This window comes from Amia ocellicauda, chromosome 9 (assembly GCF_036373705.1).
Source record: "Amia ocellicauda isolate fAmiCal2 chromosome 9, fAmiCal2.hap1, whole genome shotgun sequence".
Lineage (NCBI taxonomy): Eukaryota > Metazoa > Chordata > Actinopteri > Amiiformes > Amiidae > Amia > Amia ocellicauda.
The window spans coordinates 19273831-19288279 of record NC_089858.1 but is presented as its reverse complement, the minus strand read 5'-3'; the positions used below and the strand labels follow the sequence as shown (position 1 = coordinate 19288279).

The window sequence follows — 14449 nt, the reverse complement described above, 5'->3', positions numbered from 1 at the left end:
CTCAGAATAACTTTGTAATAATTTGCAGTGACCCTTCCCTCTAAGGGGACAAGTGGACCCAAACCAGGCCATTCAAAATCGAGGTCAGCTGGGCCTGGGCATGACAGGATGTTAACTGCTTATTTGTATCATGCAGTACACCTGTTTGGAGGCATCTGCATTTGTCATGTTCCTCCACTCATTTATTCAGGTTTTTCCTTTAATTTGTTGCCCGTCTGTGTGTGTGTATATATATATATATATATATTAGGGCCCAACAGAAATTTCGGAGCACTGATATTATCGACCGATATTGGCCTTTTACAGAAATATCTGTATCAGCACATATTCCACCGATTGTCCAAAAATCCTTCATCAGACTTTAGGCAATAAATAATTACCTGTTTATTTAGTTTTACAGTCATTATTATAATTATTCACCACTGTTTTTTAACATAGTTACTTCAGTTTGCGGTGGAAGCTTCTGACACCACACTGAAACATTATATTTATAAAACTATTTCAAATCTTACATACAAATCCTACATAGTGTTATGGCTATGATTCAAATTGCAATATGTTTAACATATAGAACGTATTAAATAAGTTACACTTTCTACAGCATTTTTAAATACATTTTTAAAAAACAAATGCAGCTGTGCTGTGTTGTGCTGTCTGCACTATTACCTGCCCCTGTGTGATCAGCAGTATTGAGCACTGAGGAGGAATTGTAAACCTCACGTGTGTAAAATGCTAATATAAGCTAGACCAACACTTACCACTATCTTATTATTTGCTCTAATGTATAGAACATGCACAAAGTTCTATTTGTGTGTGAAATTGCTCAAATACCTTGGTCTTTGTTCTGTATAGAACATGCAAATATTTATATATTTCCTTTATTCTCCCTTATTCTAATTTATTAAATATATTTTTACAATGTTTGATTTGTAGATATTATTTATGATGAAAATTAATGTTAAGTTTATTATGCAAAATATAAAAATCCTGCCTTCAGTGCATATTTGACAATTTCTCTCTGACTCTCTCTGATTTGAGGGATCCATGCTAGAACTTGTCTGTTTTGCATGCTAACTATATATATATATATATCGCCAGATATATCAGTAATCGGGAAATTGAACTTCTGAATTATCGGTATCCTTATCGGACGCAAAAAAACTTTATCGGTTGGGCTCTAATATATATATATACCATAAAACTTCAATCAAGCACCCCCGGCGTTTATTCCAAATAACTGCAAGAAGCCCCGGCATCAATTTAAGTAGGCTAATAGGCCATGCTTTTATTTATTTATTCTTTTAATTATTATTTTTTTCCAGAGATGTAAACAAATCACTTTCAATGTATGGTGAACTATACACTGGATTGAAAACAAGATAATGGTAATTCTGTTAGCAGTCTAATGCTGGGGACGTTAAGCCCGATTTGAGCCCGATTTGGCGCGTCCCGCCGCCGCTGCTCGTGTAGAGAGACGGGCTGAAGTGTCGTAAGCGAGTCGGAGCCGCTACGAGTTTATTAAACGTTTCATATTTACGACTCGATCAGCGCCGATCGTGGAGAGTGACGTCATCAGCAGCCAATGAGAGCCGAGCTGACTGAAGAAGAGAGAAGAAACAGGAAGAATAAACATGACAGGAGAATAAGATTTTCATACGTATTTATTAAAATACTTCAAATACCAATGATTGTTTCGGTGCAGGTTATTTAAAAAACACTCTAATACAGGGGAAATAATATTTTCAAGTACCAATTAGTATCTGTAATTGACCCAGGTCTGCGCTAAATATCGACCCCAATGCGATGATCATACGATGATGGATAGAGCCTGTTGTGCAGCTCTCACAGTGAAGCTCTCACGGCCATGTCTTCACACACATCCTCTTTTCTCTCCGCTTTTTGTGTTTGTCCGACACGCGAACACGAACAGCAACAGCAGTTTGTTTGTTGCGCAAATTTCCACAGTTTTGCACAGATCTGCAGAAATCCACTGATCCCACTGGTGCAGCAGCACAGATCTGCGCATTACTGCGGACATCGTCACTTCACGAACGTGACCTTTTCGCTGTGCAGATCACGCGTGTTTCTGCGAAATGTGGGGAGTCTGGAGGCTGTTACGCAGATCGCCACGACAAGGACTTCAGATCAGTCGAGAAATGTGTGTTCCCCTATACGCGCTCGGTTGTGTGCGCTCCTTCACGACGCAAAAGACATGAATTCGGTGCAAAATAATCGTTAAGTGTGAGCTGCGCACTGTTCATAAAATCGGTCGGATTGTAGAAATCATGTAGTGTGACCCCAGCATAAGATTCGATATACAGTACTATGCAAAAGTTTTAGGCAGGTGTGAAAAAATGCTGTAAAGTAAGAATGCTTTCAAAAATAGACATGTTAATAGATGATATTTCTCAATTAACAAAATGCAAAGTGAGTGAACAGAAGAAAAATCTACATCAAATCAATATTTGTGTGACCACCCTTTGCCTTCAAAACAGCATCAATTCTTCTAGGTACACTTGCACACAGTTTTTGAAGGAACTTGGCAGGTAGGTTGGCCCAAACATCTTGGAGAACTAACCACAGCTCTTCTGTGGAATTAGGCAGCCTCAGTTGCTTCTCTCTCTCCATGTAATCCCAGACAGACTCGATGATATGAGATCAGGGCTCTGTGGGGGCCATACCATCACTTCCAGGACTGCTTGTTCTTCTTTACGCTGAAGATAGTTCTTAATGACTGTCACTGTATGTTTGGGGTCATTGTCATGCTGCAGAATACATTTGGGGCCAATCAGATGCCTCCCTGATGGTATTGCATGATGGATAAGTATCTGCCTGTACTTCTCAGCATTGAGGAGACCATTAATTCTGACCAAATCCCCACCTCCATTTGCAGAAATGCAGCCCCAAACTTGCAAGGAACCTCCACCACGCTTCACTGTTGCCTGCAGACATTCATTCGTGTACCGCTCTCCAGCCCTTCGGCGAACAAACTGCCTTCTGCTACAGCCAGATATTTCAAATTTTGACTCATCAGTCCAGAGCACCTGCTGCCATTTTTCTGCACCCCAGTTCCTGTGTTTTCTTGCATAGTTGAGTGGCTTGGCCTTGTTTCCACGTCAGAGGTATGGCTTTTTGGCCGCAAGTCTTCCGTGAAGGCCACTTCTGACCAGACTTCTCTGGACAGTAGATGGGTGTACCAGGGTCCCACTGTTTTCTGCCAATTCTGAGCTGATGGCACAGCTGGACATCTTCCGATTGTGAAGGGAAGTAAGCATGATGTGTCTTTCATCTGCTCCAGTAAGTTTCCTTTGCCGACCACTGCATCTACGGTCCTCAACGTTGCCTGTTTCTTTTTGCTTCTTCAAAAGAGCTTGGACAGCCTTGGAAACCCCTGTCTGCCTTGAAATGTCTGCCTGGCAGAGACCTTGCTGATGCAGTATAACTACCTTGTGTCTTGTTGCTGTGCTCAGTCTTGCCATGGTGTATGACTTTTGATAGTAAACTGTCTTCAGCAACCTCACCTTGTTAGCTGTGTTTGGCTGTTTCTCACCCAGTTTTATTCCTCCTACACAGCTGTTTCTGTTTCAGTTAATGATTGTGTTTCAACTGACATATTGAATTGATGATCATTAGCACCAGTTTGGTATAATTGTTTAATCATACACCTGACTATATGCCTACAAAATCCCTGACTGTGTGCAAGTGGACCTAGAAGAATTGATGCTGTTTTGAAGGCAAAGGGTGGCCACACCAAATATGGATTTGATGTAGATTTTTCTTCTGTTCTCTCACTTTGCATTTTGTTAATTGATAAATATAATCTATTAACATGTCTATTTTTAAAGCATTCTTACTTTACATCATTTCTTCACACCTGCCTAAAACTTTTGCACAGTACTGTACATTGAACTATCGCTAAATAAACAAAAAGCACTCCAACAAAACTGTGGAAATACGCTTTAAACCAAACCATCAACATTATACTTAATTAATGCATTGTTTATGTCGCAGTTGACAGTTAGTTCATTCACTATAATTAACAGCAATACAAATATACAGCAATATATATATATATATATATATATATACTTAAAGTGAGAAATAATAAAAACACGTGATGGTGTTTTTTTAAATTAATATACGTTTTACATATGTATTGAAAAAAACTTAAAATAAAAGTTAATGTAAATATGTTGTGTAACGTTCTTTCAAATGTGTTAATGTCTTTAGAAACTGTATTGATTTCCCTTTTCTTTATTTATAAAACATTGTCAAGTCTGTTTTGTAACCCAGCGTTTATTAGACCGGCTTTTGCTTACATGATTATGCAAATCAACCTGGCGACTATTTGGAGACCGGCTGCTATTTGAAACCTGGCGAGTACTCGAAGTTTTACGGTATATATATATATGGCAGTTACTCCACAGACACCTAGAGAGTGACCATTTAATTCTGTTGTAATTTTGACCAGAATTAATGACAGATGAGGAGAAAACTTAATTTATAAGGAAGACCGATGGGGTTGATATCCACAGGCAGAGAGGCTCTGGAGTGATTGTTTCCTCCTAAGGGTGAAAACTCACATCCTTTTTATTCCCTGCAGTATTCGAAGGATGAACTCTTCCCCTTTAATTTACGCAAGTGAAACTCAAACAGTGATGCCAGGGAAACATGTAAATTATTCAATAGCTACACTATTTTCACTAACTTCATACATCCCAGTCCTAGAAAAGCCCAACTTTAAAAATATACTTTCACTGGGCCCTGATGAGCTTTGAGTAACAACCCACGGATACAACAGCAGTTAAAAAGACATTGAGAAGCGTGCTCTATTTCCATTATTTAACACCAATGCTATATTATGATAGCAGGACACCTATAAATATTCACACTAGTCCTGTAAATGTGAGGCTGTGAACTAAGGCATTGTATGCTATTATTTATTTAATCTGGTTGCTGCTTTTATCCATTAAAAAAGTATTAACAGCATAACAAACTGTAAAACATTATAAAGGCTACACAGATGTTTTTAAATCTAGCACACAACAAGGCAATCAGGTATACACTGAAGAAAAGTGAGAGCAAAATGAGGAGCAGGATTACAATACTCTTCAATAGAGATAGTGTATTTGCACACAGTGCGCACCAATTAATATACCTCATCCCCAGGTATTTTACCTCATCCCTGGTAAAAGACTAGCATTGAGATTTCATTTCATGCTCTGCCATCATATCAACTGATTCCAACTGTGTCTGGTAACTCCAATCACAACACACGGGGGCTTAATACCTTATGGTGCCAGCTTTGCTTTAGCTGCTTAAGTTCTTTCTTACACACAATATGACAAATCAATATGACATGAAATAATACAGATGACCTTATCAAAAACTTTATTAAAAAGGAGCAAGGCTCACAAAGGGCAACCTGATGGAACACCCAAATGAATAACAGGCTTCTCTCATTTGCTTCCCACCCCCCACCGCCCAGTCATGTTGACTACCTTGGAAAGAAGACTATTTGTCTGGCTTACTTATCGACGGTGACAGGATTTCTAAAATAACTGAATACGCACAGGTCTCTATGCAATCAATCACGGCAGAACCCTGCAAATTAAGACAAAGGATATAAAGGGCTTATAATCAAGTCCCCTATAATCTGGTCCCCTTCCCAAACAGTGCAAGATAGGACCCTGTGGTGCTCAAACCATGGATACCACCACTGCGCACAAACAGTCTGAAACAGCAGAGATAATGCAACTACCTTTCTCAGAGGGACCATACTAACTCCTGCTTCGTACATATTACAAGCGTCTAATAGAAATGCATTTGCTCTGGAAACAATCAAAGCTAAGGAAGTTAATGAATCATTTTCATTGTTCTAAATTAAAAAAATACATTATTAAAAAAAAAAACCTGTTATGTTCCTCTGTTATCATTTCATACCGCCAATATCATCAATTGCTGTAAACATCAATTCCAATCTAGGACCTTCCTTTCCCCCACTCTTGGCTATATTAGGAATCTTTACTCCCTCATGATCACTCAGAGAAGAAATCTAGAAATATAAAAATACAATCTCTGAGTGGTAAATGGGAGAGTTGAATTAACTAACTGGAAGTTGTTGCTAAGAAATATCTACCACCTGCTGAGCCTCTCTTTAGTTACAGTTTAATTGCTCAGTTTAGTTTTTTGTCTCTTTTAGCTACATTACATTTAAACTCTGCCTAAAGAAACATCATACTAAAAAGGTTTTATGGATGAGGTTATGTAGAAATGTGCTTTGAATGTGTGGAAACCACCCTAGGCTGTGTGAAAGTACAGAGTGCTGATAGGAAGTGCTGTGCTTGTGCGACAAAGGTGTCTTCTGTTAAGAAATTGTACCTTAACAAAAAAATAGGAATGCCTTTGTTATGGCAATTTAAAGCAGTGCATTTTTTTTTGTATTATTAATAAAAGTTCAGGCTGCACTTAGTATCATACATTCAGTAAATGGGCTAGCTCTGCCAGGGATTATGTAAGAATATATAATAGATTGCACAATAATAAGTTACATTCCTGAAACATCATGCAGGATCATGACAACCATGCGGTTTTGTTAATCGCTGGAAATAACAGAAACAACAGCACTCTGAAATCCTTTCATCTTGAAAAAGTGTACTCACTAAAGAAGCCAGAATGCCTGCCTGCTTATCTGAACATCAGCAGCCCCTGCCACCGTGTTATGGTTTAATAAATGATATGTGTTACATGTTTGGGAGATTCTGTTTCTGATCAATTTTTAAAAAGGGCCCAAGCTATAAGCACATTTATTTTTCAAAAATATTTTCCCGGCCCAACCTACAAATACGAATAATTTATGTACATGCTTATGAAAAACATCTTATTACTCACTGTCAGCTAGTTTCACAGACCTTGATTAGCACTAGTCTTGGACTATCCAACCTAAAATGACATTGGGTAGTCCAAGACCAGTGCTAATGAGAGTCTGCGTCTGAAACAGATGGTTTAATTAAACGCTTTCTGGTCCTTCTTCTGGACACAGTTGTTAATATTTTTCTGTTTTCTTTATTTATTTATTTTTAAGATGAATGATAATCATTAGTCGATGTTACTGATATGAAAGGTAATGCACTAATGCATTGGATTCTTCTGTTTTTTATCCTCTTTAATTTATGTTGCCTAACAAATAAATTAGTAATGGTTGTATTAAGTAAAGCTTTCAGACATGTAGAAGATGAAAAATAAATGTAGTATTTGTAGAAAATCTAAAATAAGTAAGAAAAATGTCACCTTAACCTGTTTCTCTTGGTCTGAACCCTACATTATACCACATCTTTTAGATAAATTGTGCAGACACATCATCCAACTGTTTCACATACTGAACTTCATCTTTCAAAAAGATGACCACCTGTGTAGGATTTGTGGGACAGTAAACTATTTTGAAACAATTAAATAAATGCACCGATTGTATTACGGGAGAACACTACAAGCTCTTGCCAAACATACAGGAATACATTAAAGTTTTACATGAAATGCACTGATGTTCTAATTGATTGCATAACAACTGGATAAGTGATTTCAATTGTTCGGCTATGAACACTGACACGGGAGACAGCGAAGCAGAGCATGTTTTTGTGGCCGTGAAGAAGAAAACTGTACAATGGCTGATCGTGAAGCAGCCAATACTATTTGGCAGCACAACGCACAGGAGCTTAGAGCACAACATACTGCGAGTCCCCTGTGCTCTTACACATTTCTTTTTGAACATGACTGTGGTCCTTTTGATAATTAATCCACTGGGGGATTACTGTCAAACAATTCTCTACCCACGGGTTATCATTTCCAACAACTACTGCTGCACATTTAAAATATTTTTAATAATGCACAGTTCAACCCTCTTTGCCTTTAACTTTCCCAAAGGCATTCAATAAGTTTCAAGCCTGGCAGGACAGGGGTGTAATCTGGGTGGTTCTTCTACATTTTCTGAATTATTAGAGGTGGATGTACTAAATACAAATCTTATATTCTTATAGGGAAAGGCAAAGCTGGTGCTCGTGTTGCCCAAGTGACCTTTGAAACTTTTAAATGTGGCATACATTGAACAGTGATTGTTGTGACTTCCTGAGACAAGTGAAGACAGTATCTCTGCAGCACCATCATCATCAAAAGAAAAAGTCCAATGATGTTGAGCAATAAGTGTAACATAATATTAAATGAATGAAAAACATTTTTAAATTATTTAAAAGACTTCTGCCATGCATGGCAATCACAGTTGATAAACCTGGCCAAAAGGGGAACCATCTTTCAGACAGGTTTACTGACACACCTGGGAGCTAATCTGATTCCCTGCCATCAGATTGCGAGACTGCTAAACTATATTTACATTTACTCAGTGAATCCATCTGACCCTGTAATAGCAAGAGCCCTGCATCAAGAATTCTACCAGCAAAAAAAAAAAGAAAAACGTCCTGATTCGTTCAAATAAAGATGCAGCCCATATGTTGTGTAATTTCCTCTCTCTTTCAATCAGATTAACAGATTTTGTCTGAGAGTCTGAAAACAAGTTCTGTGAACTGTAACTTCTGTTCAAATTAAACCCTATTGATGGATACTCAGGGGTAATAACATTGCCAGAAATCATAGAAACATAGCTTCCACCCTCCACCAGACAAGCGCAATGGAATGAAAAGCATGTTGTGCTGAACTGAGTTACATACATCCCCAGTGCTTGCTTGCTCTTGATCTTACTCTCTCTCTCTCTCTCTCTCTCTCTCTCTCTCTTCCGCTACTGGTAGTGAAAGGTAAGACAGCACTGAATAGGCTACTTGACATGAAGAGTGCAAAGTAAGTGGCTACAGAGAGACAAGAACAAGGTAAAGGGTTAATGAATGCACACTGGGAAAGTTAGTACCTACAGCAGTTAGTACCTACAGACTCAGAGTACAGACACCCCCCCCCCGCCACACACACACACACACACACACACACACACACACTATACCCCGCCCTGGACAGTTTTTGATCTTTATGTCAGCTCTCCCCTTCTCTGCTCACAAATTAATTGATCCCGATGCAGCAATAACACAGAACCGTGTGCATCAAAAGACAGCCAACAATCTATAAGAAAAAAGGATAAAAGTAACTCTTTATTTCCATTTTTCAATTTTACACCATGTAATTAAGATGTAAAAGCAGTTTGAGCACAAGGAGCTCAGCAGCCAAGACAGAGACAGGAAAGAACTAGGTTTCTTAACTGTTTTTTAGTTTTTTTTACCTCTGGGAAGACTCCGTACAGATCCAGGTCAGGTTACCAGAGAGACAGTTGTTGCAGTTTAGCCCCTGGCAAAAGCTGCTACTCCAAATTACAAGCCCCACTCAAAGTCAGGTCCTGCAGCCAGTTTTCATCTGTAAGACTGGGCATCAGAGTTGTGCTTGGACCTCTTGGGATCAGCAGAGTTCTGCATTCCTTGATAGAGAACCTTGTGGGGTGGTGGTCTGTGCCAACACACTCAATGTTCAAAGGTATGCACACTTTAACATGGCCATAGGGTAGGAAAAATTCACCAGCAAGAAAACGTTGAAAGGAAAAAAAAATGATGAGCTCTTGTTTTCTGTAGGAGATGAAGTTGACGGAAAGACGGCCAGAGTGTTAAAAGGTCAAAAGAAGCATTTTCCCTACTTGATTAAAAGAAAAAAAACAGCTGTTCTTTGATACCAATGCAGATGTGCAGATTTAGGATGTGTTTATAACCAAGGAAATGGGGTTAAAAGACAATCACCACTCCTTAATTAAACACCGGAGGCAATGCAAATTAAATCATTAATGGAGACTAGAAATCAGACCATGCTGCCACAAAAGTAAATAAGCCACCTTTGTAGATCCCAGAGAAATATGACCCCAATAACTATTGAATTTAACAACTTATTTTTCCCTCTAAAAATGTCAGAATTTCTCTGAATACCACACTGCCATTCCAAATCCCCAAAACGAGAAAGTGAATGAGGGAGGATTACATGGCTAATGCTTTGAGAGGAAGAGAGGTCGCAGAGGATCTTGACTCAAAAGGGATTAAACAGACCAGATCTTTAGAGCATGCCTCCCATATAGGCATGGCAGAAAACCAAGACTGAAATTAAACTTTAAGTCTCTGGAATGGATTTACAGTCATCTAGGATTTTGAAGCATAAAAATCAATATGAGCCTATAGCCATCGGTATCTGACGTTAGCATGTCGTTATCAGGGATACTGCAGTTATCATATTATTGGAGTTATTAAAAAATAAATAACTCTGTCATATACACTTGCATCACATGACACTAACCTAATATAGTTTGATTTCAGGGTGAACTTAGTTTCCTAATACAGGGTTCATAATAAATAACAATGGCCTATAATCAAAAACATAAACCAATAGTGTCCTTATATAAGGGAATCTCAGCACAAAATTGGTCCAGAACTAGGAAATGTATGGCACAGCAAGTGTCTTTGACGCACAAATACAGCTCTTCCCATCCCAGTGTCTGGTAAATGACAGCTATGCAATCCAGTGTTTTGAAGTATTTGTTGTTATTTCCCCCAACACCTGCTTGAGAAGACACCTTTCATAACATGCTAGTTCAAAGCAAGTAACAAAGTACAAATAGGCAGAAAAACGTTTCACTTATCGTGAAACCTTTTGTGAAATTGCTTGTCCATAAAAAGATGCTTTCAGCCAAGATTTTAAGCGATCACATAAATAATTCATTACATAAAACGTCGACAGGCTGTTACAATATGATTAGTTTTGATGACAATATGAACGAGAGGCTGTGCTTCGTATTTCTGAGAATGAGGACCCAAGTTTGAGATTTTTTGTAATGTATTTTGAAAGTTGTAACCTATTATTTTGGCTTTCCAATGCTTTTGTTTTTAGGTCAGCATGAGTATCGAGAGAAATTAAGGATGGAGAGGTTTATCCACCCTATCGGTTCATATGTGAAGAAATAATTACGTGTGTGTGTTTGTGTGTGTGTATATATATATATATATATATATATATATATATATATATATATATATATATATATATATATATACACATACACACACACACACACATACATACACAGATAATTATAATGTATCTAGTCAATTATAAAAACTGCAATAGGTACTGTTGGGGAGGTTTGTAATGATTCAGTCTTTTCGCAGTAGTATCACATTAAGCATTATCACACTTTTCACTTACTGATTACCCTCAGTGAGAACCAGATGTTGGGCAATATTTTCCCGCTGGGGGTAATTATCCTAATATTAGCCTAGGTGCGCTTAGTCGCCGATCTAATATATGAACAATGAACATCTGTAATAAAGACATCAGTTGTTAAAAATACAAAGATCACACTAAACTGTAGCCTGTGATATACCACCTGGAATAGTGAATGTAAATATCAATGCTCTTGTCAGAATTACAACTGGTTGATAAGTGCATTTAAATGTTTAACAATTTCGTGCGTAATTGTTTATAAGCAAACTGATTTTTCTGTCTTTGATTACAAATCTAAAGGTTGGCGTCTCCATAATCCAAACCAGCGCAATCAACGCTTTAACAACAGAAAGCTCACGTATATTTAACGCGATCTGTAAAGTGTATTTAACACAAATTACTCACAATTATTGAATTTATCAAACAAACAAGGCAAACCAAACACGCAATACTCTTGATGCCAAATCCAAAAAGTCTATTATCACTTTAACTGTTGAAAGCAATAACTATCAACAGAAAGCTGCACAGATGTCTATACTTAATATATGCACGTGTGTACACACACACACCATTAAACACACAAATACACCCAACAATTATGAAAGCAATGATATGGTCAAATCAACAAATAACGCAACTATGTATGTTGTTAGTCGTTGTTATGAAAATAATGTTAGGGAAACAGATTATATTCTTGTTAGCCAGTAGCATATTTGTGTTGCCCCTGTTTGAATAACACTTGTTTTCAACAGTATTTTCTTCATTGTGTACATATGTGTGTGTGTGTGCATAGTACTACTTCACTAATATCAGCTATGCGGAAAACCTTCAGAAATGTTACTATAAGATATTTTTTTCACACAAAGTTTTTGAAGTATGCGATTCTGTTTTCCACTTCGTTAAATAAATCTTACATGCATACATACATACAATACAAAAAAAGTAGACATTACAACTCCCCGTATAGGCACAGAAATATACACACACAAGTTTCGAAAAAGCGGTATTTACCTCTCTTGTCCTGTATTTTAACAGTAATTTCCACTACAGGCTCCGTCTCCCTGTCCAGGCGCTTGGCGATGACAATATCCCCGCTGTCTCTGCTCACGGTGATGGGGGTGCTATCTGGTGTCGGATACACCAACTCGAAACTGGCCGACTGGAACCGGACAGGGTTCAGACTCTTCACCACCGAGCCGATCCTGGCGTCCTCGGACACGGTGAGAAGAACCGGGCTCTGCGACTGCAGCAGCGACCTGCGCTTTCTCAGGACCCCGGACACAGGGCCGCCAAGCTCGTCTGTGGAGACCGGTGGACACTGGCGGGGATGGAGCTCTATTTCCATAGTTTGACTCGTAAGGGCCGGCCAGCCGTGATCCCTGGCGAACACGCTGAACTTAATAGGTGCCTCCTTGCCTAGAATTGAATCCACCAGCAGCACTTCTCCAGTTTTGGGGACCACGTACAAACTAGCATTTTTAGGCAGCCCAAAGTAAATCACATCTGCATTCTTCCCACTGTCCGTGTCCTGAGCTGTCACTTTGTAAACCACGGACCTGAGCGCCGTGGCGTCGTCCAGCGTGATTTGGACACCCGCATCGGTAAAGGTGGGTTCGTGGTCGTTGGTGTCCAGCACGTCCACTTTCACAGACGCAACTTCTGCAAACGCTGGGTCCGCCGAAGTGCAGCCTCGGCAACACAATCCCAGGCGCAGGAGATATTCAGACTTCACTTCCCTGTCCAGGACCTTGGAGGTTTTCATCAAGACGTGTCCGTGTTTATGGTGGTAAAAGACGTAGAAATCGTTGCTCCCGTGCCCCAGCAGGGTGAGGTGCAGAGCTGGCTTCATGCACCACCGCTGAGGGTCCAGTCTCTTCAGGGGGATGCTCAGCCCGTTCAGTCTGGACCCGGGTGGCGAGTTCTCAAACACGTGCCCGTGAAAGAACGGTCTCCTCAGGTCCGTTTTATTCCCCCAGACGGAGCAGACAAAGTACGACATTAACATAGTCCAGATCATGGCTCGGGTAAGAGTTTCCCACCGCGAGTGGCGTTAAGGGCTTCTGCTGTGACAGTAGTGCATCAAAACAATCGCTGTAAAGTTCGTGTGGGCCGTGGAGGCATTTACAGCGGTGTCCGAGTGCAGAGAGTTCCTCAGAAAGTTGGTTGTTTTAGTTGGCATAGGTCCTGTACGCCACGATGTCTACCCTGCAGTCTAACGGAGTTCAGTCTCTTTGCCTTGCAGCCCGAGTGCGCTGCGCTCAGTGTGTTGGTATTTCTAACAGCACCGCGCAGTGCTGGACAGCGCCACACTCGAGGGGGCGTGGCCTACATGCAGGAGAGGGAATCCCCGGGGGAACCCCGCCCCACGTGACTGCCACCGTGTGGTTGCAAGCTTGCCTGTCCACTGTGCAAGTGACTCAAATTTATAATTTTCCTACCATTTTTATATATTCAGGGTTTTTCAGATTCAGGGTTTGTCCAGATTTGAAATCTAAGAAAAGCTGAATTTGATCAATAAATACTTAAATCAGTTGTAAATGACTCCAATACAATATAAAATCCAAATAACGTAAAACATTACAACGCACATATGGAAATTATTATCCTGGGACCCTATGATATATATAGAGCATATGAAACATTTTAAGCAGGTGTTCCAATACTACCTCTTAAACCAAATCGACAAATACTTATTGGACCAGTATGCATTAGGCTTACAAGAAGAAACTGATCTTAAATAGAACATATCCAAGTATCCGTTTGTTTCCCTATATAGTGTATTATAGGAAACTAAGATTCAAGCTTTTAACAGCCGCAGAGGTATGCCGCTAGACATCACATGACTAATAATGACAGCCCTGAAATACTTCCATTAAGCAATCAATGTGTATTAAATGGATGATGGCTATTTAAAACTGATCATTCTTAGCAACAAACAAAAAAAAGAAATAAATTAAGAACACAATCTTGATTTTTAGCTTCCCAAGGGGGTGAAATAAACATAATGTATAACATTTGTGAGAATGTGGTTTGGAGGCAATCCAAATGGTTTTTATTATTTTGCTAAGTGGAGCATGCACTGAACACCACAAGAGTCAGATGCCTAGATTTAATGTTGTTCAAGAGGTCTTGGCAGAATGACCACCAAATCTTCAACTTTTCATTCTCAATATACAGATTTTTATGCTTCAGTAGAACACTG

At 39.3% G+C, this 14449-nt stretch overlaps 1 protein-coding gene across 1 annotated transcript in view; it reads right to left on the bottom strand.

Moving 5' to 3' along the window:
• Positions 1 to 13509, bottom strand: part of LOC136758910 (neural-cadherin) — a 100488-nt gene extending 86979 nt beyond the window's left edge. Inside the window, exon 1 of the mRNA XM_066713668.1 lies at positions 12259 to 13509. Within this exon, the coding sequence (XP_066569765.1) occupies positions 12259 to 13264 (1006 nt within the window). The 5' untranslated portion in view covers positions 13265 to 13509. The remainder of the gene's footprint in view (positions 1 to 12258) is intronic.
• Between the last annotated feature and the right edge of the window lie 940 nt (positions 13510 to 14449).